Source organism: Nicotiana tabacum, chromosome 10 (assembly GCF_000715075.1).
Source record: "Nicotiana tabacum cultivar K326 chromosome 10, ASM71507v2, whole genome shotgun sequence".
In the NCBI taxonomy this organism is placed as follows: Eukaryota; Viridiplantae; Streptophyta; class Magnoliopsida; order Solanales; family Solanaceae; genus Nicotiana; species Nicotiana tabacum.
In genome coordinates this window covers 5,773,131-5,799,939 of record NC_134089.1, presented here as the reverse complement: position 1 = coordinate 5,799,939, position 26,809 = coordinate 5,773,131, and the positions used below count along the sequence as shown (strand labels likewise).

Sequence of the window (26,809 nt, the reverse complement as noted above, 5' to 3'; positions counted from 1 at the left end):
AGATCAAGCTTCAGAAGACTTATAGATAGGAATCTTGTAACTCGTAGTTGACAGGCTTAGCTAGTCTTTTTCATTTCTTTTGATTTTGATGTAATAACAGGACCACAGATCGGAACCTCGGCGGAACGGCACCTCGTCCGGCTCTCTACCTTGGCATACTCCATCATCTCACTCACCTCTGAACTACACGTGGCCTGATTCCTTTATAGCTAAGGAAATGTAGGTACACGTGGCCTGATTCCCCTCTCTCTTAGTTTGTCTCTCCAAATAAGGGCCGGGTCAAAAAACCTGTCTAGTCGTTCTTTGTCTGAAAATACTTCGTCTTTCCAGTCAAAGAGGGGCAGCTGTAGACATTTGATTTTTGACCCTCCCCAAGATTTTTCATATTTTAGCACGTAAATATTTAATTTAGGCCTAATATAGCTATTTCAACTCATTTTTACTTTTTTACTTTATTTATTACAAGAAAACAAAAATTACAATAAATAGGTTCATTAATGTTTTGTAGTCATTTTAAATCTTGAAAAATACCCATTTTAGGCCTAATTTTTCGGACCTAGCCCATGATTCCCAAGCCCATTCCCTGAGACCAATACCCTTAACACCTTTCTTAAAAACCTAGGGACCTAATACACAAAAGACCTAGAGATTAATTTTGCAAAATACACAAAAATACACATTTAAACCTAGACCTATATAGTAGGGGTAAGCCTAATCAGCTGGGGGGAGGAAAATACACACACAAAAAAATAACGCCTAAGAACACCATATGAATCCGCCGTTTTCCATGACTTTGAGAGCAAAAGCCTAAAGAACTAAGGAGTCGTTCTTCCATCAGATGAAAAAAAAACAAAAATCCAAAAAATGAGCTAACCTAAGGAGAAGAAACAAAAACGCCCAAAGGACCAAAAGAATCAAAAGTTGTAGTACCGCAAACGACAACCCTCCATAAAAGGTCCATCATCTTCTTCGTTCGAGAAAACTCCAGTAGACTCACACCTAAGAATTAAAAAGGGCGCCGCAAATCAGTGAAAAAAAATGACGTCACTCCTTCACCTCCATTAATCTCCATCCCGTCAGTGAAAGTGAGGTTGGTCGTTGAATTTTGTTGCGTTTCCGGCGAGCTTTAGGGTATAGATCGTAGTTCGGTTGAGGTTTTCGACCACTACTTTGGTCATCAGTAGCGTTCCATTTCTGTTGAAGGTCCACTTTGAGGTTCATATCTCTCACCTTTGTGTAATTCTATACTGATGAATGCTAATATTTTATTGCTGAAATTTTTGTTAAAATGTGAGCTAATGCAAATGCAAGATCTATTTTAGTGTAGTCAATAAATGTTCTGTGTGTAGTTTGTAGATGTTTGTGTTGACATTGAGAACTGCCTACAAATTGATTTAGCTATTTAATGTATGCCAATTTAAAATTTATATGGTTAATTCTTCTTAACAGGATTTAAGGGTCTGATTACGACGTGAACAATAGTGACTTACATTTGTTTCTTGCAATTGTGCAATTAGTGGTGTCACTGGACTTTAAGCAAAGATAAAGTTCTTATTGGCATTGGCTGATATTAACCAATTATCTTGGGATAATGGGTTCAATTGTTATTGAATGTTTATATCGTTGTTATCGTGCCTTAGCTTTCATTTTAATTTATATGTTTCTTGTTTGTATCTGTTTCATTATAGTTTTTCCTTTCATTTAGTTAAGTAAAAATGCTTAATTGTTGTCCAATGTTTATCATTTATGTATGATAATGAAGGTTTAATATAAATTGTTGATTGATAAATTGGGATTGTGAATTTGGGACAGGAGGGTTGGAGGATTTGACCAAAATCATCCCTCTTGTTTCACTCAAACTTTCACTTCATCCTTTTAATATTTCACTTAACCTACAACATCCTTTAAGTTTCCCAAAGGTTGACCAAAAACACCCCTCTGTTAAATTTGCCGTTTATATTTGACGGATATTGTATTCTCACGTGACTTCTCTTTTTCCCTCCATTTTCTCACAAAATTTTCCCTCTTACCTCCTTTTCACAGAACCAAAAGCCACTTTTGGGGGAAAGTTGAGATAGGGTTTCTAGTGGTTGAACAACTTCTTCTTGGGTGAAGTTTCTACCTTTCAGTGTAAATTTGATAATCTTATTGTTGAACCGTGATACACTCCCAACCTGGGTTCCAAATAGTAAGTATCTCATTTTAGTTTTTCTTGGTTTGTTTTAGTTATAGACATTACTTCTTCTTCTTCTAGTCATAGACATTAGTTATATTCTGTCTTCCTCTAAAATGAATGCAAAGGTAAAGGCATAATACCTTAATGTACGGGAGGTTCTGGACAAATGAACGTAAATGTAAAGGCATCAATTATATACATTAAAACAGCAAGGGACCAATTTTAAGAAAGAATCTTATGTTTAACATAAAAAATAGCTTCTTTTATTATTATATAATAAAAATTACTTTATTGGCAGATTCAATGTTCGAAAGTCAAGCAGTATATAGTGATTCTAATAATGAGTCCGATTATAGAGAGTTTGAAGATTCAGATTATGAAGATGACATTTTATTTGATAGAAATGTTGATCCGTCGGTTGAAACATTTTCTGTCAATGCCAATGAAAATACGAGAACAAATGATGATAGTAGAGAGTTTATTAGCCAAGAGTTGCAAAAGCATATGCAAAATGAAGATGGTGACTCAGATTGTGTTGTTTCCAGTGACACAAAAAGCTTGAATAGTGATAGTGATGCATCTAATGAAGATTTTAACTTTCCAAAGCACAATCCGAAAACTGATGGCTCTAATTCTAAGCTAGCATTAGGACAAGTATTTCAAAACAAAAAAGAGTTTAAGGAAGCTGTAACTACTCATGAGGTTAAAAGAGGAAGGACAGTCGAGTGGATTAAGGATGATTCAGAAAGAGCAAGGGGAAGATGTAAGCATCGTCCTTCTTGTGAGTGGGTTATTCTAGCTTCAAAAATGCACAGAGATACAAATTTTCAAATAAAGACTTATAACTCCGAGCATACATGTTTTTGTTGGAATGTCAAGAATAAGAATGTTACTTCCAGTTGGATTGCAAAGAAATATATGGACAAAATCAAATCAAACAGAGATTGGAAGACATCAAAATTCAGAGATGAAGTCAGTAGAGCGCTGGGAGTAGACGTATCTTTATGTCAAGCAAAAAAAGCTAAAAAGAAGGCTATTTCTCTTATTGATGGTAACTTAAATGACCAGTTTAACATGTTGTGGAATTATATTAATGAGATCGTGCGATCTAATCCAGGAACATCAGTTTACATGGAGTTAAAACCAAATGAGACCCCTAACAATCCTTCTAGATTCCAAAGATTATACATTTGCTTTGCAGCATGTAAAGAGGGCTTTAAGGCAGGTTGTAGGAAGATTGTTGGTGTTGATGGTTGTTGGTTGAAAGATTCTATGTATGGAGCACAGTTGATTGCTGCTGTTGGTTTGGATGGCAATAACAATATCTTTCCTATAGCCTATGCCATCGTGGAAAAGGAGTGCAATGATACATGGCAATGGTTTTTGAACTATTTGATGATTGATATTGAAATAGAAGAGCAATATCTCTGGACATTCATGTCAGATAAGCAAAAAGGCCTTCTTGAAGCTTTTGAGGAAGTGTTACCAAATGTTTCTCACAGGTTTTGTGCACGACACTTGCACAATAATTTCAAAAAGGCTGGGTTCTCTGGTCATACGTTAAAAGATGCTTTTTGGGAAGCTGCTAGAGCAACAACGGTTGAAGCGTTTAATGTATGTATGTTGAAGATACTTGAATTGGATAAAGAAGCGCATGAATGGCTTTCTACTAAGTTACCTAGTGAATGGTCCAGATCTCACTTCTCACCACTTTCTAAGTGTGATATGTTGTTAAAAAATATGTGTGAGGTCTTCAATAGTTTGATTCTTGATGCTAGAGATAAACCCATTATTAAACTTTTGGACCATAAGACACATACTAATGGCTAGGATTGGAACCAACAGGGATAAAGCTGAAAAATGGGCTTCAGGTGATATTTGTCCAACTATAAAAAAGAAATTGCATAGAAACATGAAGGGAGCTTCTGGTTATATTCCTCGAAAAGCCGACTCATGGAATTATGAGATCCTTGGGTCTACTGATAATGACACTTGGACTGTGGACTTGTTTAACAAGATATGTAGCTGTAGAAAATGGGAATTATCAGGGATACCTTGCAAACATGCTATTTGTGCCATATGGATGAAAAAGCATGATATTGCAGACTATGTTCATGACTGCTACAAGGTTGAGACATACATGAAAGCATATACAACCATATTCCCTATGAATGGGCAAGGTTTATGGCCTAAATCATCTAATCCTAAACTATTGCCACCTTCTTATTTGAAAAAGAAGAAAGGAAAGAAACAGAGATTAAGAAAGAAAGAAGTGGATGAACCCAGAGCCTCGAGGACTAGGATAAAAAGAAAACAAAAATCAGTTGATTGTAGCAAGTGTGGTAGACCTGGACACAATAAAAGAACCTGTTCTTTATATAATGTTGTTGAACCAGAACCAACAAACTACACTTCATTTTTGGATTCTATTATAGTTGAGAACACAACAAATTGGACGCAAGAATCTGCCCCTTTTCGTGAAAAACTTCCGGTGAGATGCATATATCAATAATGTTTGTCTTACTTCACTGTAATGCAATTCATATACATTAAGGTCATTTTATTTCCTTTTCAGGTTAGAAGAGGCCAGTAGCACGGATGTGCCAAGTTGCAGAGTGTCATTGTCATAGATGTGACAATCCTTTTCATTTGTTCATTTTGTAATGACAATATTTATTTTGGAATGACTCAAGTTCATTTTGTAATGTGATGACTCAATTATGATGACTCATTTTTTAATTTCTACACAAAAAAATGCACATTATTAAGTTTCTGCATACCAAAATCTGCATATATTTTCAGTTTTTGCGCGCGATTGTCTACCCAAATACAGGAAAAGGTGTTGAAATCAATTCAAAAGATTCACATTCTGCAAAAAAAATGTAGGAAAAAGAAATGAGAAGTTTTGATTGATCACTAATCGGAAAGAGATCGGGAAAATCAAAGACGGAAAAAGATGGAACACATTTTTGTTAAGAATGAAGAGGTTGCTAAAGATGAAGGCTCTCCCTTATGGGAAAAAGAGAAGTCACGTGAGAATACAAGATCCGTCAAATATAAACAACAAATTTAACAGAGGGATGTTTTTAGTCAACCTTTGGGAAACTTAAAGGATGTTGTAGGTTAAGTGAAATATTAAAAGGATGGAGTGAAAGTTTGGGTGAAACAAGAGGGATGATTTTGGTCAAATCCTCGGAGGGTTGCGAATAGAGTTTTGGGTTTGTCTTGCTGTTATGACCCATTAAAATAACAAAGTTAATTGGTTTGATTAGAACTTTGGTGGATGAAGTAAACAAGTTAAGACATGAGGAAAGGAAGCGGCTATCATTTGTGCAAACAATGGTTCCGAATTGTATTTTTGTTTAAATTGATTAAGCCCTCTTTAAATTGAGGTGTGCCATATTAGATAATGCAAATAGCTCATGGACCTCATTTAACTAATTTTAACTCTTTAGAAATTGAGGTGTGCCATTTAGTTGAATTTTCATGGCCCTCGCAAATTTAAAAATGCATAGTTACTTTAGGTGCATAATTTAAATTACTTTTCTAAATTCAGGTGTGCATTTACGTGACCCAAATCCAAATCTCAATAACGTTAAATGAAATACGTCTTGGACCGCAGGTGCATTTATGTGACGTGGTTCAGGATGTATTTTAGATAACGTTAAATTTTCCTAAAAAATGTTTAAATAGAGGCGGTTATGAAATTAAAATTGAACCATAGGCTAAAACATGTATTAAAATCAGATAATAAGCCAAGAATAACAGTTGAGCGACCGTGCTAAAACCACGGAACCCAGGAATGCCTAACACCTTCTCCCAGGTTAACAAAATTCCTTACCCAGATTTCTGTGTTCGCGGACTGTAAAACAGAGTCAATCTTTCCTCGATTTGGGATTTAAAACCGGTGACTTGGGAAACCATAAATTATCCCATGTGGCGACTCTGAATTTTAAATAAATTAATCCCATTTCGATTGCCACTTAAATTGGAAAAAACTCCCTTATACTTCCTTTCCGGGGTGTAGGAAAAAGGAGGTGTGACAAGCCAAACACCCCTACTCGACCATACGCCGAGCCTTCATATATGAGCTAACGCTACGGGTAGAATGACCAGGAGTCCCTATCCACTCAAGATGAGGTAGACCGGGTAAGGCTAAGGTCATAGTCTTGGCATGAAAATCTAGGATAGCGTGGTAAAGTGATAACCAGTCCATCCCCAATATGACATCAAAATCAACCATGTCCAATAGTAATAAGTCTACTTAGGTTTCAAGACCCCCAATCACAACTACACAAGAGCGATGAATACGATCTACTATAATAGAATCACCCACTGGTATAGACACATAAATAGGAGCACTCAAAGAATCGCTAGGCATGACCAGATATAGCGCAAAATAAGATGACACATAAGAGTATGTAGACCCTGGATCAAATAGCACTGAAGCATCCCTACTACAAACCAGAACCGTACCTGTGATAACTGCATCGGAAGCCTCAGCCTCAGCCTCAGGCCTGGCTGGAAGAGTATAACATCGGGGCTGGGCCCTACCACCTTGGACTACATCTCTGGGATGACTTGCAGCTAGTTGGCCTCCACCTCCAGTTGCCTGAGCTCCATATCTAACACCTCTACCTCCACCTCTAGGTCTTCTACCTCCACCTCTGGCTGGCTGGGCGGGCTGTGGAACACTCGGTGCCTGAACCATGGCATGGGAACCCGGATGCTGAGAGCTGCTCGATGCTCGAGGACAATATCTAGTAATGTGCCTCGTGTCGCCACAAGTAAAACAAGCCCTCGGCTGCTGGGGTTAACGACTCTGAAAACTCTGAAGCAGAGGTGCACTGATAGGAGCAGGTGATGCACTGTAGGACTGCTGATCAGAATACTGCATGTGAGAACCACAATCACCTGGGGCACTGTGAGAAGCCTGAAGTGCTGACTGAAAAGGCCTAGGAGGATAGCCTCTACCAAAAGAATCTCTGCCTCCAGACGAGGCTCCATTGAATCTCTCTGAATGACGAGGCCTCTTGTCAGACCCCTGAACACCTCCCTGCGACAGAACCATCTCAACTCTCCTGGCCACATTGGCTGCTCCTGGAAAGAAATCTCACTCCCTATCTTCTTAGCCATCTGAAGTCGAATAGGCTGAATAAGTTCCTCAATGAACCTCCTCACCCTCTCTCTATCGGTGGGAAGTATGATAAGAGCATGATGGGCAAAGTCGATGAATCTGGTCTTGTACTGACTGACAGTCATAGAACCCTATTGGAGACACTCGAACTGCCTCCGGTAGATCTCTCTCTGAGTGATAGGGAGAAACTTCTCCAGAAATAGCTGAGTAAACTGCTCCCAAGTCAAAGTTGGCAATCCAGCTGGTCTAGCCAAGCAATAATCTCTCCACCAAGTCTTGGCGGATCCAGATAAGCAAAAAGTAGCAAAGTCGACCCCATTGGTCTCCACTATTCCCATGTTCCAGAGAACCTCATGACAGTTGTCTAGATTATCCTAGGGATCCTCAGAAGATGCACCACTGAAAGTAGTAGTGAAGAGCTTGGTAAACCTGTCCAATCTCCACAAAGCATAGGTAGACATAGCTGCTCCATCACCGGTTTGTGCCACCACACCCGGTTGAACTGGTCCAAATGGCTGAGCTATTGGAGTTTGGAACTGGGGAGCCATCTACTCCAGAGTGCGAGTAGTAGGAGTCTGAGCTCCTCCTCCAGCCTGAGAGACGACTAGTGCTACAGGAAGCAAGCTTGCGTGGGTGACACTCTCCATAAGGCCCACTAGACGGACCAGAGCATCCTGGAGTACTAGGGTAGCAATAAACCCCTCTGGGACCTGAGCTGGGCCCACCAGAATTGTTAGGGCCGGAACCTCATCATCAAAGTCAGCCTGAGGCTCCACCACTGGTGCTGCTACTCTGAGCTGAGCTCTGCCCCTACCTCGGCCTCTAGCACAACCTTGCCCTTGCCCTCTGCCCCTCGTGGGAGCTGCTGCTGGGGGCTCGGACTACTGATTAGCGGATGAGGAAGCGCGTGTTCTCGGCATCTGCGAAAGAACAGGGTAGAAATCCAATTAGCATTGAGAAACCAAACCACACGACAAGAAAAAATAGATGTGAAGTTATTCCTAACTCTGTAGCCTTTGGGGGATAAATACAGACGTCTCCGTACCGATCCCTCAAACTCTACTAAGCTTGTCTGTGAATTGTAAGACCCATGTAACCAAGAGCTCTGATACCAACTTGTCACGACCCGGATTTTCCACCCTCGGGAGTCGTGATGGCGCCTACTAGTGAAAGCTAGGCAAGCCAACCAACTAAACTATTTACCTTGTTTCTATTTTTAATCCGATAACAGCTACGAGCCAATAATTAGATAACAACAGAATTGAATAAGCGAAAGGCTGCATTGTAAAGTTTTCATAATACTGCTAATACCCATCTATAACAAATCTACCTAAGACTGGTGTCACAATTTCACAAACTGTCTAGGAGTATAACAAATAAAGGTCTGAAATAAATAAATACAACACTGTCTCTAGAAATACATGAAAGAAATAGGAATAGTAGATAGAAGGAGACGCCTAGGCCTACGGACGCCTGCAGGACAACCTCGGGTTGCCTGAGGAACAAGAAACAACAATCTCACTGCGGTCCAAAATCTACAGCACTGGGATCAACACAAAAGAGTGCAGAGTGTAGTATCAGCATAAATGACCCCATGTGCTGGTAAGTGCTTAGCCTAACCTCAGCGAAGTAGTGACGAGGCTAGGACCAGACTACCAAATAAACCTGTACGGTTAAATCATATACAGTGGAAATAGAAGCAGATAATTACGACTAAAGTTGGGCAGGGGAAACATGCTACAGGGAGTAACAGGTAACAACAAAACAACAGTAGATAAATGTAAGGAATACTATAAATCAATTACCAGCAAAGATAAGGAAATAAGAAGAACAAGTACACATGTAATACCATTGCAAGCGTGCGACCCGATCCCATCTCATATAATACCGTTGCAGGCGTGCAACCCGCTCCCATTTCATATAGTACCGTTGCAGGCGTGCAACCCGCTCCCATTTCATATTGTACCGTTGCAGGCGTGTGCAGGTGTGTAACCCACTCCCATTTCATATAATTACCGTTGAAGGGGTGCAACCCGCTCCCATTTCATATAATTACCGTTGAAGGGGTACAACCCGCTCCCATTTCATATGTTACTATTGCAGGCGTGCAACCCCGCTCCCTTTTCATTTATCAATACCAATCATAACAGAATCCCGGCAAGGGAACAATAATATAATAACAATATCCCGGCAAGGGAATAATACTATAACAACTACATCCCGGCAAGGGAAAAATAATATAACAACATCCCGGCATGGGAACAACAATATGACAGCAACATCTCGGCAAGGGAAAAATAATGATAATCCTCATATGGAGCACAATAAACCTCAACGGAGTCACAACAATTACAATACAAGACTCACGTGCATGCTTGACACCGACGTGTAGATACTCGTCACCATGCCTATACGTCGTACTCCACAATTAGCACATAGCAACTAAGACACAACTCCTAATCCCTCAAGATAAGGTTAGACCAAACACTCACCTCAATGCCATGAACACAATTCAAGCCTCAACTATCGCTAACTCTTGATTCCACCACCAACTCGCTCGTATCTAGCCACAAGTTACTTAATAATATTAATAAGTGTTAAATGAAACATTTCTAATGCATGGAAATACGTTTTATAAAAATTTTCCAAAAAATTCAAAAATCGACCCCGGGTCCCCTTAGTCCAAACCCAAATTTAGACCAAAACCCGATTACCCATTCACCTCCCAGCCCGGATATATAATTGATTTTGGAATACGACCTCAATTTGAGGTCTAAATCCCCAAATTTCAATATTCTTAGGTTTTACCCAAAATTCCCAATTTTACCATGAAAACCCTAGATTCTAGGATGAAATCTTGTAAAAAGAAGTTAAGGAGTAAAGAAAATAAATTAGAAATCACTTACTAATGTTTTGGAGAAGAAAGGTTGTTTGAAAAATCCCCTCTTATGTTTTTGGAGTTTTGAAAAATGAAAAATAACTAAAAATCCCGTTTAAATATACCCCTCTCATACCCCCTGTGCGGACCACACAAAAAGGAGTGCGGCCGCGGAGCTCACAATGATGACTGTAGTGACATGCTTTAGTATTTTGGCCATAACTCTCTCTACAGATATCCAAATTGTGATATCCTTACCTTTCCGGAAAGAAGACATGAAGGGCTACATCTGTTGTTTTTGAATCATCTCAAATTTCCTTGTAGTTCAAAAGATATAGGCTTCCGAAATCAGACCAGTGAAATTTTTCCTCACCGCGGACCACACAAAAAGGAGTGCAGCCGCAAAGGCCCCTCTACGGTCAGCACAAAATCAATGAGGTCAGCACTGGCAGGTTCAGATATCTGCAATATCTCTGGACCTGCAACAACTATGTTTTAAGCCTAAAACATCCCAGAACCTACCCGAAACTCACCCGAGCCCTCGAGATTTCAAACCAAACGTGCATACTAACTCAAAACATCATATGGACCTACTCGTGTGATCACATCATCAAAATAACATGTAAAATCATGAATTAAATCTTAAAACTCAACATTTTCATCAAGAACTCTCAAAGTTCATAGCTCTTCAACCTGAAGTCCAACTCACGTCAAATAAACTCTGTTTTCACCAAATTTCACAGTTATCCTTTAAATACTATAACAAGCTTATACCGGGGTCTGGAACCAAAATACGGGCCCGATACCAATGGTTTCAAACATTAATTCTTTTCTTCATTTCTTAGATAATTCAGTAAAATAATTTCTTTCAAAAATTGATTTCTAAGGCTTGGGACCTCGGAATTCATTTCTGAGCATACACCCAAGTCCCATATTTTACTGTGGACCTCTCGGGATCGTCGCAACACGGATCCGGGTCCGTTTGCTCAAAATGTTGACCAAATTCAACCAAAAATCAAATTTTTAACTCTAGAAATTTCTATTTCTCATCTTTTCACATAGAAAGCTTTCTGGATATGGGTCCGGACCACGTATGCAAATTAATGTGAGGTAAAAAGAGGTTTTTAGGCCTCGAAACATTGAATTTACTTGCAACACAAGTAATGACCCAAAAGGTCATCACAAGGTCCCAGTTGCTGACGCTCTAGCAGGACCAGCTCAGGCACCGGCCATGCCGATTGTTGTTCCATGCCTTCAGGAGGCCCTGGCTCAGATTTTATCAGTGTGCACTAGACTAGCTCAGGCGATCTCAGTTACTACGGTCGCAGCTACTTCTCAGGTAGGGGGAGGCACTCAGACTCCTGCTGCTCACACACCTGAGCAAGTTGTGCACGGACTTCAGTACCCGAGGGCACCTCCAGCCCAGCTGGTTGCACCCGCTCAGGATTATGTGGTACCAGTTATGCCTGACGATGAGCATCGTCGATTTGGATAGGTTTGGTAGACTTCAGCCTCTAACTTTCATTGATGTAGAAGGCGAGGATACCCAGGGTTTCTTGGACAAGTGTTAGAGGATGCTTCAGACCGCGGGTATTTTGGAGACCACTGGGGTCTCGTTCAATACTTTCCAATTTCAGGAGCTGCCTTTACTTGGTGGGAGGCTTATGAGAGGCGTAGGCTTTTTGATGCAGTGCCTCTTACCTGGTGGCAGGTCTCCGCTCTCTTTTTGGAGAAGTATGTGCCACAGTCTCGCAGAAAGGAGCTGCATAGGCAGTTTGAGCAGTTGCGTCAGGATGATATAACTGTGACGTAGTATGAGATGAGATTTTCAAAGCTAGCTCGTCATGCTGTTTGGTTGGTTCCTACATCAGAAGGTTCGTGGATGGCCTCAGATATCAACTTCAGATTCTCATGACTAGAAAGAGGGTGTCAGGTGCTACTTTTGAGTAGGTTGTTGATATTGCTCGAGAGAATAAGTTAGTTCGTCTCCAAGATCGAGATGAGTGGGAGGCCAAGAGGTCTCGTGGATCTGGTAGTTTTGGTGGCGCTCCTTCGAGAGGCCAGTTTCAGCACGGCAGAGCCGTCCATTCAGGAATGTTCAGTTGACTCGCCTAGTCCATTGTGGGGCATCGTCGGGCCATGATTCTCACAGTACTCATCAGGTCCATTCATCACTTAGTGCCCTTCCAGCCTTGAGTTCGTCCCGTGCTCCATCAATTCAGGGCTCTTACGTACCAGGTTCTTTTGCTAGTCATCCCGGTGCTAGGGGTTCCCTTAAGTCCCCGTCTCCAGCACCTGGGAGTTGTTATGAATATGGAGAGTTTGGGCATATGAGGAGGTATTGTCCTCGTCCTCATGGGGGTCCAGCTCAGCAGAGGAGTCAGCCCTTGACTTCAGCTCCAGTTACTTCACCACCCGCTCAGGCAGCTAAAGGTTGGGGTCAGTCAGTTAAGGGTTACCCTAGAGGGGGAGGACGATTCGGTGGTGGTCAGGCCCATTTCTATGCACTCCCAGCTAGACCAGATGTTATTACTTCAGATGCCGTGATTACAGGTATTGTCTCAGTTTGCTAACAGAGATGCATCTGTGTCATTTGATCCTGGTTCCACTTTTTCATATGTGTCATCATATTTTGCTTGTTATTTGGATACGCCTCATGAGTCTCTTGTTTCATCTGTTTGTGAATCTACTCCGGTGGGCGAAACTATTATTGTGGACCGTGTATACCAGTCGTGTGTGGTGACAATTGGGGGGGGGGGAGTCTGGAGACCCGAGTGGACCTTTTGTTGCTTTGTATGGTGGACTTTGATGTGATATTAGGCATAGATTGGCTATCTCCGTGTCGTGCTATATTGAAATGTCATGCTAAGACAGTGACATTGGCTATGACGGGTGTGCCACGGATTGAGTGGCGAGGTTCGACTAATTTTGTCCCCAGTAGGGTGATTTCATTCTTGAAGGCCCAGCGGATGGTTGGAAAGGTTGACTTTCATATTTAGCCTTCGTGAGGGATGTCAGTGCAGACACTCCTAGTATCGATTCTGTTCCAGTAGTGAGGAATTTTCTCGATATGTTTCCTGCAGACCTGCCGGGCATGCCACCAGACAAGATATTGACTTTGATATTGATTTGTTGCCAGACACTCAGCCTATTTCTATTCCACCGTATCGTATGGAACCGCCAGAGTTGAAATAGTTGAAAGAGCAACTTCAGGAACTCCTTGATAAGGGGTTTATTCGGCCTAGTGTGTCTCTTTGGGGTGCGCTTGTTCTATTTGTGAAGAAGAAGGATAGCACAATAAGGACGTGCATTGATTATAGGCAGTTGGACAAAGTTACAATCTAGAACAAGTATCATTTTCCTCGTATTGATGATTTATTCGACCAGCTTCACGGAGCGAGAGTGTTCTCCAAGATTGATCTCCGGTCAGGGTATCACCAGTTGAAGATCAGGGACTCGAATATTCTTAAAACGACTTTTAGGATCCCATATGGTCATTATGAGTTCCTTGTGATGTCTTTTGGGCTGACCAATGCCCCTGCAGCGTTCATGCATTTGATAAACAACGTGTTTCGGCCTTATCTCGACTCGTTTGTGATTGTTTTCATTGATGATATTCTGGTGTACTTGCGTAGTCAGGAGGAGCATGCTGAGCATTTGAGAGTTGTGCTGCAGCGATTGAGGGATGAGAAACTTTATGCAAAGTTCTCCAAGTGTGAGTTTTGGTTTAGTTCAGTGGCTTTCTTGGGGCACGTGGTGTCCAGTGAGGGTATCCAGGTTGATCCGAAGAAGATAGAGGTGGTTCAGAGTTGGCCCAGACCGTCCTCAGCCACATAGATTCGGAGTTTTCTTGGTTTGGCTGGTTATTACCATCAGTTCATTTAGGGATTTTTATCTTTGCATCACTCTTGACCAGATTGACCCCAAAAGGGTGCTCCATTCAGGTGGTCGGATGAGTGTGAGGCAAGTTTTCAGAAGCTCAAGACTGCCTTGACCACAACTCCAGTGTTAGTTTTTCCATCAGCTTCAGGGTTATATATAGTGTATTATGATTCTTCGAGAGTTGATATTGGGTGTGTGTTGATGTAGAAGGGTAGAGTGGTTGCTTACACTTCTCGTCAGTTGAAGCCCCATGAGAAGAACTACCATGTTCACGATTTGGAGTTGGCTGCATTATTCACGCGTTGAAGATTTAGAGGCATTATCTCTATGGTGTGTCTTGTGAGGTGTTTACTAATCATTGTAGCCTCTAGCACTTGTTCAAGTAGAAGGATATCTATTTGAGGCAACGAAGATGATTGGAGCTACTAAAGGATTATGATATCACTATCTTGTACCATCCGGGGAAGGCTAATGTAGTGGCCGATGCCTTGAGTAGAAAGGCAGTGAGTATGGGCAGTTTGGCATATATTCCTATTGGGGAGAGACCTCTTGTTGTTGATGTTCAAGCCCTTGGCCAACCGGTTCGTGAGGTTTGATATTTTGGACCCAGTCAGGTCTTAGCTTGTGTGGTTTCTCGGTCTTCCTTGTTTGATCGCATCAGAGTGTGCCAGTATGATGATCCTCATTTGCTTGTCCTCAAGGATAGAGTTCAGCACGACGATGCCAGAGATATGACTATTGGTGATGACAGAGTATTGAGGATTCAGAGCCGGATATGTGTGCCCAATGTGGATGGGCTTTGGGAGTTGATTGTAGAGGAGGTTCATAGCTCGTGGTATTCCATCCATTCGCGTGCCACGAAGATGTATCAGGATTTGAGACAGCACTATTGGTGGAGGATAATGAAGAAGGATATTGTGGGATTTATAGCTCGGTATCTCAATTGTCAGCATGTGAAGTATGAGCATCAGAGACATGGTGCCTTGCTTCAGCGGTTAGATATTCCAGAGTGGAAATGGGAGCGGATCACCATGGATTTCGTAGTTTGACTCCCATGGACTTTGAGGAAGTTCGATGCTATTTAGGTGATTGTGGATCGGCTGACCAAGTCCGCGCACTTCATTCCTGTGTGTACTACCTATTCTTTGGAGCGTTTAGTAGAGATTTATATTTGAGAGATTGTTCGCCTGTATGGTGTTCCAGTTTCCATCATTTCAGATAGAGGCACTCAGTTCACTTCGCAGTTTTGGAGGGCCGTGCAGAGAGAGTTGGGTACTCAGGTTGAGATGAGCACAACTTTTCACCCTCAGATGAACGGGCAGTCCGAGCACACTATTCAGATATTGGAGGACATGTTGCGCACTTGTGTCATTAATTTTGAAGGGTCATGGGATCAGTTTCTACCACTCGCGGAGTTTGCATATAACAACAGTTATCAGTCGAGTATTCAGATGGCTCCATATGAGGCTTTATATGGGAGACGGTGTAGATCTCCAGTAGGATGGTTTGAGCCGTGCGAGGCTAGACTTTTGGGGACAGACTTAGTACATGATGCTTTGGACAAGGTGAGAGTGATTCAGGAGCGGCCTCGTACAATGCAGTCAAGGCAAAAGAGTTATGCGGACAGGAAGATTCATGATATATCTTACATGGTTGGGGAGAAGGTTCTATTGAAGGTTTCACCCATGAAGGGTGTTATGAGATTTGGGAAGAATGGTAAATTGAGTCCCCGGTTCATTGGTCCTTTTAAGGTGCTTCGGAGGATTGGGGAGGTGGCTTATGAGCTTGCTTTACCACCCAGCTTGTAGAGTATGCATCCGGTATTTCATTTTTTTATCCTTTGATCTCAGCACGGTTCAGTTGTACGGTGATTTGACTTATGATGTAGAGCTAGTGGCTATTTTGGAGTGTCAGATTCGAAAGTTGAGATCAAAGGATAGCTTCAGCAAAAGTGAAATGGAGAGGACTGCCCGTGGAGGAGGCTAACTGGGAAACCGAGCGGGAGATACGGAGAAGATATCCTCACCTATTTGAGGCTTCAGGTATGTTTCTTGACTTGTTTGAGGATGAATGTTTATTTAAGAGGGGGAGGATGTAACGACCCGGTCGGTCGTTTCATGAGTCATAGTCCCATTCTTTCTATTTCTTCTTCTTTATATGTTTTCAGTTGTATTTCATCATACCGTGTTGGTTTTTCTGTGTTCGTATTGGTCATGGAGTGAAATGAGAAACTTAGTCTTTTACTTAGAAGCTTAAGTTGGAAAAGTTAACCGGAAGTTGACTTATGAGTAAATGATCTCGAAATTTGGTTTTTATGGTTCGGATAGCTTTGTTAGGTGATTTGGGACTTAGGAGTGTGTTTGGAATGTCATTTGGAGGTCCGTGGTAGATTTAGACTTGAATTGGCAAAATTGGAAATTTGGCATTTTCGGTTGGCGTGGAAATCTTGATATCGAGGTCGGAATGGGATTCAGGAAATTGGAGTTGGTCCGTCATATCATTTGTGATGTGTATGCAAAGTTTCAGGTCATTCTAATGCGGTTTGATAAGTTTTTGGATCGATTGCGAAATTCGGAAGTTTGGAAATCCTTAGGCTTGAATCCGAGGGTGATTTGGTGTTTCGATGTTGTTTTGAGTACTCCAAGGGTTGACATGAGTTTGAATGATGATAAGTGACTAGTTCGTATTTTTGGTAGAGGTCCCGGGGGCCTCGGGATGAATTCGGACGGTTGTCAGAATGTTTGGTACTGAAAATGAGCAGCTTTGGCTACTGTGTTCTATCATAACCGCACCTGCAGATTGGGGATCGCAGGTGCGAGCCGCAGAAGTGGAAGGGTGATCGTAGAAGAGACATTGGTGGCAGGAGCGAGGTCTAGACCGCATCTGCGAGCCCGCAGGTGCGAGACCTGGGTCGCAGGTGCAGCGTCTCAAGAATTAATGAAAAACTACAGATGCGATTAAGTTGACCGCAGGTGCGGTCCACAAAAGCGAAATTTTGATGCAGGTGCGAAAATGCCTGGGCAGAAACTATATAAGCATCCTTCACAATTTTTTGCCCATTTCAACCATTTTTTAGACAGGATTGGAGCTTTTGGAGGGTTTTGAAGAGGAAATCAAGGGGATTCTTGTTGAGGTAAGATTTTTGAACTTAATACTTGTATCTATGGTGAATTTAAGTTGACCAATTTCGGGATTTTTGTGTTTATTTGATAATTTTCGTGTGGGCTTTGTCCCTTTGGCTTGTATTGATGTTATGATTCTGGTTTTGGATAGATTCGGGACAATTTGAGGCCGAGTCGAGAGGCAAGGGAATTGCGGAGTAGATTTTCACCGAATTGAGATAAGTAACGATTGTAAATCTAGACCTGAGGGTACAAAACCCCAAAATTTCGTACTGTTTTGATAACTGAGGTGACGCACATGCTAGGTGACGGGCGTGTGGGCGTGCACCCGTAGGGATTGTGAGTTGGTCCGTCCTGTGGTGACTGTAGAGTTGCATATTTTGATAAACTTTATATGATATCCATGTGTTTTAGAAATGAATCTGTTAACTTGGGTTTGAATGCCATGTTTGGGGCCTTGTGCCGAACTATTTGGACTCTTAAGGGTATTTTACTACTTTCCTTAGATTTACGAGTTTACTATACTTTAGTGTCACGACCCTGATTTTTCATCCTCGGGAATCGTGATGATGCCTATTTAATGTGAGCTAGGCAAGCCAAACCTTTAATCTAGTTACTTCATTAACCAATTATTTCTTTTTAACAAATATAAGGCGATAACGTGATAACAGTAGAAATTCAAATTTAATCAGAAGACAACAATAAGATTTATGAAAACTGCATCTATTATAAATACTTAAGCCCTAACCACCCAAAACCTGGTGTCACAGACCGTCTAAGATTGCTACATACAAAGTCTGAAGAAATAACAGTACACTGTTTTTGAATAAAAGGAAAATGAAACAGGAAATAGGGACAGAGGGAGACGCCGGGGCATGCGTACACCTGCAGGTCTACCTTGGGTCTTCGGATGGATTGAAGGAATCCTCCAAGCTACTGTCCAGAAGCTGCTCCGGGATCTGCATATAGTGCAGAGTGTAGTATCAACACAACCGACCCCATGTGCTGGTAAGTGTCCAGCCTAACCCTGACGAAGTAGTGACGAGGCTAGGACCAGACTACCAAATAAACCTGTGCAGTTCAAATATATATGCAGCGGAAAAGAAATATAGAAATAAACAAATAAAGATAGGAGGGGGAAACATGCTTCGGGGAATAACAGTAAAACAAAATATCAAGAGAATTATAAAGGAAACAAAATCAACCACTAACAAGAATAGGGAAAACAAAGGCAGATTTCACTTTCTTTTCACATCTTGTTGTTGGCGTGCAACCCGATCCTATTTCCTGTATCTCGTGGCAGGCGTGCCACCCGCTCCCATTTCATGTATCTCGTGGCAGGCGTGCCACCCGCTCCTATTTCATTTATCTGGTGGCAAGCGTGCCACCCGCTCCCATTTCATTTATCTTGTGGTAGGCGTACCACCCGCTCCCATTTCATTTATCTTGTGGTAGGAGTACCACCCGCTCCCATTTCATTATATCTAGTGGCGGGCATTCCACCCGCTCCCATTTCATTTATCTCGTGGCAGGCGTGCCACCCGCTCCCATTTCACTTATCTCGTGGTAGGCGTACCACCCGCTCCCATTTCATGTATCTCGTGGTAGGCGTACCACCCGCTCCCATTTCATTATGTCTTATGGTAGGCATACCACCCGCTCCCATTTCATTCTTGTGGTAGGCGTACCATCCGCTCCCATTTCATTATATCTTGTGGTAGGCGTACCACCCGCTCCCATTTCATTTATATCTTGTGGTAGGCATACCGCCCGCTCCCATTTCATTATATCTTATGGTAGGCGTACCACCCGTTCCCATTTCATTATATCTTGTTGTAGGCGTACCACCCGCTCCTAGTTACAAGCCAACAATAATCACAAGGAATCCCGGCAAGGGAGCAATAATATCAAACAAACATCCCGGCAAGGGAACAATGATATCTCAACAATATCCCGGCTAGGGAACAATAATATCAAACAAACATCCCGACAAAGGAACAATGATATCTCAACAATATCCCGGCAAGGGAACAATAATATCAAACTAACATCCCGGCAAGGGAACAATGATGATAATAACATATAAAGCGCAATAAACCCCAACGAATGCATAACAATTATAATATAAGACTCACGGGCATGCTTGACACCAACGTATAGATACTCGTCACCATGCCTATACTTCGTACTCCACAATTAACATGTAGCAAATAAGACACAATTCCTAATCCCTCAAGCTAAGATTAGACCAAACACTTACCTCGAACTTCCACGGCCAACTCAAGCCTCAAACACTGCTTTTCCTTTTGAATTTGGTTCCAAATCAATTGTATCTTGACAGAATTGGCTTAATAACATCAATAAACGCTAAACAATCCAATTCCAATGCTTAATTATAGCTTTCCCATCATTCTTCCCACAAAGTCAAAAATTAACCCTGGGCTCACTTGGTCAAAATACGAGGTTCGGACCAAAACCCGATCACCCACGAGCCCGAATATATAATTTGTTTTGAAATCCGACCCCAAAATGAGGTCAAATTCCCAAATAATCAAAAAGCCCTTAATCTCATGTTTTAGGCCTAGAAATCTAGTGGGTGTTGATAAAAATGGAAGAAAACGAGCTTAGGATTACATACCTATGAAGATATGGTGAAGTTCCTCTTCAAAAATCGCCCAAGAGGTGTGGAGAAGATGAAGTTTATGAAAAGTGGTGGAATTCCTTTAATGTATTCTGTTTTTGAAACTTAAAATAACTGGGCGAATTTGGTCTTCGCGTTCGTGACAGGCTCATCGCGTTCGCGATGAGTTAGCCCTTAAAGACCTTCGTGTTCGTGGAAATGGGCTCGCGTTCGCGGAGAACTAACTCCTCGAGCCTTCACATTTGCGTAGGTATAATACCCCCCCTGCCCAGGCTCATAAGCCATCGCGTTCGCGTAGGTATAATACCCCCTGCCCAGGCTCATAACCCATCGCGTTCGCATATTCTGGGTCTCATTCGCGAAGGGTATCCCCCCTTAGCCTCGCGCTCGCGTCACCAGCTTCGCGTTCGCGAAGAAGAAATTTGGCACCTGGGAGATTTGCCTTATGCGTTCGCGAGTGTGCCCACGCGAACGCGAAGAGAAAAATCCCTGAGCACTGAACAGCAATAACCTACAACTTTTATGAGTTCAAAAACCTTCTGAAACACACCCGAGGCCTCGGGGCTCCAAACCAAACATACGTACTGACTCAAAAACATCATATGAACTTATCCATGCGATCAAATCGCCAAATTAACCCCTTAAACAACGAATTAAACCTCAAAACCAATGAAATATTTTTAAAAAATTTAAAACATCAAATTTTCATTTAATGTATGAATCATGTCAAAAGGATTCCGTTTCTTACCAAACTTTACAGAATTATCTTAAATCACATATAAGACCTGTATCGGGTGTCGGAACCAAAATACGGGCCTGATACCAATATGTTCTAATCAAAATTCATTTTCAAATCCTTTAAACAATTTCAAAAAACAATTTTCTTTAAAAATTCATCTCTCAGGCGTGGGACCTTGGAATTCGATTTCGGGCATACACCCAAGTCCCATATTTTCCTACGGACCCCTTCAGAACCGTCAAATCACGGGTCCGGGTCCGTTTACCCAAAATGTTGACCGAAATCAAATTAACTCATTTTATAGTCAAAATTTATCATTTTTCACAGATTTTCACATATAGGATTTCCGACTACGCGTACGGACTGCGCACACAAATCGAGGTGATGCTAAAAGAGGTTTTTAAGGCCTCGGAATGCAAAATTTCATTTTAAAACAAGTGATAACCTTTTGGGTCATCACATTCTCCACCTCTAAAACAACCGTTAGTCCTCGAACGGACAGAAGAAGGAAGTACCTGAGTCGGGAAAAGATGGGGATAACGGCTTCGCATATCAAACTTGGACTCCCAGGTCGATGCCTCAAGAGGCTGACCTCTCCACTGAACACGAACAGAAAGAAAACTCTTCAATCTCAACTGACGAACCTGCCAGTCTAGGATAGCTTCCGGATCCTCCTCATAAGACAAGTCCTTGTCCAACTGGACAGTGCTGAAATCTAATACGTGGGATGGATCACCGTGATACTTCCGAAGCATGGACACATAAAACACTGGATGCACGGCTGACAAGCTTAGCGGCAACGCAAGTCTATAAGCCACCTCTCCCACTTGATCAAGAATCTCAAACGGGCCGATGAACCTAGGGCTAAGATTGCCCTTCTTCCCAAATCTCATCATGCCCTTCATAGGCGACACTCGAAGAAATACCCACTTACCGACCATGAATGCCAAATCACCAACCTTGCAGCCTGCATAACTCTTTTTCCTGGACTGAGCTGTACGAAGCCTATCCTAAATAATCCTGACCTTGTCCAAGGCCTCTAGAACCAGATTCATACCCAACAACCGAGCCTCTCCTGGCTCAAACCATCCAACCGGAGACCGACATCGCATACCATACAAAGCCTCATAAGGAGCCATATGAATACTCGACTGGTAGCTGTTATTGTAGGCAAACTCTGCAAAAGTCAAAAACTGATCCCACGAGCCTCCAAAGTCAATGACACAAGCTCGGAGCATATCCTCCAAAATTTGAATAGTCCGCTCGGACTGCCCGTCCGTTTGAGGATGAAACGTTGTGCTCAACTCAACCCACGTGCCCAACTCTCACTGAACTGCTCTCCAAAAATGGGAGGTAAACTGCGTACCTCAATCCGAGATGATAGGCTCGAGCACACCATGAAGACGAACAATCTCCCGGATATAGATCTCAGCTAACCTCTCGGAAAAATAAGATACTACCATAGGAATGAAATGCGCTGACTTGGTCAGCCTATCAACAATAACCCACACTGTATCGAACTTCCTCTGAGTCTGTGGGAGTCCAACAACGAAGTCCATAGTGATCCGCTCCAACTTCCACTCAGGAATCTCAATCTTCTGGAACAAACCAACATGCCTCTGATTCTCATACTTAACCTGTTGATAAGTCAAACACCGAGCCACATATGCAACGATATTCTTCTTCATTCTCTGCCACCAATAATGCTGCCGCAAATCCTGATACATCTTTGCGGCGCCCGGATGAATAGAGTATTGGGAGCTATGGGCCTCCTCTAAAATCAACTTTCGCAGACCATCTACATTATGCACACAAACTCGACCCTGCAATCTCAAAACTCCATCATCACCTAAGGTAACCTTCTTGGCACCTCCGTACTGCACCGCATCTCTAAGGACACACAAAAAGGGATCATCATACTGTCGATCACAGATATCTCCAATAAAGAAGAACGAGCGACCGTGCAAGCTAACACCCGACTGGGCTAAGAAACATCCAACCTCACAAACTAATTGGCCAAAGCCTGAACATCCAAAGCAAGCGGCCTCTCACCGACCGGAATATAAGCAAGACTACCCATACTGACTGACTTCCCACTCAAAGCATCGGCCACCACAGAGGCCTTTCCCGGATGATATAAGATGGTGATATCATAATCCTTCAACAACTCCAACCACCTCATCTGCCTCAAATTCAACTCCTTTTGCTTGAACAAATACTGAAGACTCTTGTGATCCGTGAACACCTCATATGCCACGCCATACAGATAATGCCTCCAAATCTTCAACGCATGAACAATGGATGCCAACTCCAAATCATGAACTAGATAGTTATTCTTATGAATCTTCAACTGCCGTGAAGCATAAGCAATGACTTTGTCATCCTACATCAACACTGCACCAAGTCCAATACGAGATGCATCACAATAAACTGTGTAAGGCCCTGAACCTGTGGGCAAAACTAACACTAGTGCCGTAGTCAGAGCTGTCTTGAGCTTCTGCAAGCTCGTCTCACACTCATCTGACCATCTGAACTGGGCACCCTTCTAGGTTAACTTGGTCATCGGGACTGCGATGGTTGAAAACCCCTCCACGAACCGACGATAGTAGCCTACCAATCCCAAGAAACTCCGAATCTCTGTAGCTGATGCTGGTCTAGGCCAGTTCTTGACTGCCTCAATCTTCTTCGGATCAACTTGAGTACCCTCTGCTGATACAACATGACCCAGAAATCAACTGAACTCAACCAGAACACACACTTCGAAAACTTAGCGTATAACTGACTATCCCTCAAGGTCATAAGAACAACTCTAAGATGCTGTTCGTGCTCCTCCTGGCTGCGGGAATATATCAAAATATCATCAATGAAGACTATCACGAACGAATCCAAATAAGGCCTGAACACTCGGTTCATCAAATCCATAAAAGTTGCTGGGGCATTTGTCAACCCGAATGACATAACCAAGAACTCATAATGCCCATACCGAGTGCGGAAAACTATCTTAGGGACATCGGATGCCCTAATCCTTAACTGATGGTATCTAGATCTCAATTCAATCTTTGAAAATACCTTGGCACCCTGAAGGTGACCAAACAAATCATCAATCCTCGGCAATGGATACTTACTCTTGATTGTAATCTAATTCAACTGCCGGTAATCAATACGCATTCTCATCGACCCATCCTTCTTCTTAACAAACAACACTGATGCACCCCAAGGCGAAACGCCGGGTCTAATGAAACCTTTCTCAAGTAAGTCTTGCAACTGCTCCTTCAACTCTTTCAACTTAGGTAGGGCCATATGATACGGCGAAATAGAAATGGGCTGAGTGCCCGGAGCCAAATCAATGCAAAAATTAATATCCCTGTCAGGTGGCATACCCGACAGGTCTGAAGGGAAAACCTCAGGAAACTCACGAACAACAAGCACAGAATCGATAGAAGGAACCTCAGTACTAGAATCACGAACATATGCCAAATAGGCCAAACACCTATTCTCGACCATACGTTGAGCCTTCACATAAGAGATAACACTACGAGTAGAATGCCTAGGAGTCTCTCTCCACTATAAATGAGGTAAACCCGGTAAGGCTAAGGTCACAATCTTGGCATGACAGTCCAAGATAGCGTGGTAAGGTGATAACCAGTCCATCTTTAATATGACGTCAAAATCGACCATGTCCAAAAAAGCAAATCTACACGAGTCGCAAGACCTTCAATCACAACTATACATGAACGATGGACTCGATCTACCACAATAGAATCACCCACCGGCGTAGACACATAAACAAGATCACTCAAAGAATCACTAGGCATGACCAGATACAGTGCAAAATAAGAGGACAAATACGAGTACATAGACCCTGGATCAAATAACACTGAAGCATCTCTATCACAAACCAGAATCGTACCTGTAATAACTGCATCAGAAGCCTCAGCCTCGGGCCTGGCTGGAAGAGCATAACATCAGGGCTGGGCCCCACCACCCTAAACTACATCTTTGGGACGGCCTACTACTTGCTGGCCTCCACCTCTAGCGGCCTGAGCTCCACCTCTAATACCTCTACCTCCACCTCTAGTACCTCTACCCCCACCTCTAGGTGGTTGGGCGGGCTGTGGAACTCCTGGTGCCTGAACTATGGCACAGGAACCTTGATGCTGAGAGATACTTGGTGCTCGAGGGCAATACCTAGTAATGTGCCTCGTGTCGCCACAAGTATAACAAGCCATCAGCTGCTGGGCCTGACGACCCTGGAAACTCTGAAGTGGTAGTGCACTGATAGGAGCTGGTAGTGCACCATAGGACTGTTGATATGAATACTGCATTTGAGAACCACGGCCACCTAAAGCACCGTGAGAAACTTGAAGTGCTAACTGAAAAGGCCTAGGAGGATGGCCTCTACCATATGAATCCCTACCTCCAAGTGAGGTACCATTGAATCGGCCTGGATGACAGGGCCTCTTGTCCAACCCATGACCACCTCCCTATGACAGAACCATCTCCACTCTCCGGGCCACATTGGCCGCCTCCTGGAAAGATATCTCACTCCTAGTCTCCCTAGCCATCTGAAGACGAATCGGCTGAATAAGTCCATCAATTAACCTCCTCACCCTCTCTCTCTCTCAGTGGGAAGTATGACAAGAGAATGACGAGCTAGGTCGATGAATCTGGTCTCATACTGGGTAACAGTCATAGAACCCTGCTGGAGACGCTCAAACTGCCTCCGATAGACCTCTCTCTGAGTGATGGGGAGAAACTTTTCCAGAAATAGCTGAGTAAACTGCCACCAAGTCAAAGTTGGCGATCCGGCTGGTCTAGCCAAATAGAAATCCCTCCACCAAGTCTCGGCGGATCCAGACAAGCGAAAAGTGGCAAAATTGACCCCATTAGTCTCAACTATCCCCATGTTCCTGAGAACCTCGTGACAGCTGTCTAGATAATCCTGGGGATCCTCAGTAGATGCACCGCTGAAAGTAGTAGTGAAAAGCTTGGTAAACCTATCCAACCTCCACAAAGCATCGGCACACATAGCCGCTCTATCACCGGTCTGAGCTACCACACCCTGCTGAACTGCTCAAACTGGCTGAACCGCTGAAGTCTGAATCTGGGGAGCTACCTGCTCTAGAGTGCGAGTAGCATGAGTCTGGGCTCCTTCTCCAGCTTGAGAGATGGCTGGTGCTATAGGAAGCAAGCCTGCTAGGGTGACACTCTCCATGAGGCTCACTAGATGGACCAAAGCATCCTGAAGAACTAGGGTAGCAATAAACCCCTCTGGGACCTGAGTTGGGCCCACCAGAACTACTGGGGCTGGAACCACATCATCGATATCAACCTGAGGCTCCACCGCTGGTGCTGCTGCTCGGGGCTGAGCTCTGCCCCTACCTCGGCCTCTAGAACGGCCTTGGCCTCGCCCTCTGCCCCTCGTGGAAGCTGTTGTTGGGGGCTCGAGCTGCTAGTCAGTGGGTGAGGAAGCGTGTGTTCTCGCCATCTGCGAAAGAACAGAGTAGAAATTCAATTAGCATTGAGGAACCAAACCGCACGATAGGAAATAATAAATGTGAAGTTTTTCCTAACTCTGTAGCCTCTGGGGATAAATAGAGACATCTCTGTACCGATCCCTCAGACTCTACTAAGCTTGTCTATGAAGTGTGAGACCCATGTAACCTAGAGCTCTGATGCCAACTTGTCATGACCCGGATTTCTCACCCTCGGGAGTAGTGATGGCGCCTACTAATGTGAGCAAGGCAAGCCAGAACTTCAATCTAATTACTTCATTAACCAATTATTTCTTCTTAACAAATATAAGACGATAATGTGGTAACATCGGAAATTCAAATTTAAGCGGAAGACAACAATAAGATTTATGAAAACTGCATCTATTACAAATACTTAATCCCTAACCACCCAAAACCTGGTGTCACAGACTGTCTAAGATTGCTACATACAAATTCTGAAGAAATAACAGTACAATATTACTGAATAAAAGGAAAATTAAATAGGAAATAGGGATAGAGGGAGACGTCAGGGCCTACGGACGCCTGTAGGTCTACCTTGGGTTTCCGGATGGATTGAAGGAAGCCTCCAAGCTACTGTCCAGAAGCTGATCAGGGATCTGCACATAGTGTAGAGTGTAGTAGAAGCACAACCGACCCCATGTGCTGGTAAGTGTCCAGCCTAACCCCGGCGAAGTAGTGACGAGGCTAGGAGCAGACTACCAACTAAACCTGTGCAGTT

The 26,809-nt window shown here is 42.9% G+C and overlaps 1 protein-coding gene across 1 annotated transcript; it reads left to right on the top strand.

Moving 5' to 3' along the window:
- Window positions 1-2,479: 2,479 nt before the first annotated feature.
- On the top strand, window positions 2,480-4,006 carry LOC107817406 (uncharacterized). Its single transcript, XM_016643231.2, has one exon. The coding sequence runs from the start codon at window positions 2,480-2,482 to the stop codon at window positions 4,004-4,006; it is 1,527 nt and encodes a 508-aa protein (XP_016498717.2).
- The last annotated feature ends 22,803 nt before the right edge of the window (window positions 4,007-26,809 follow it).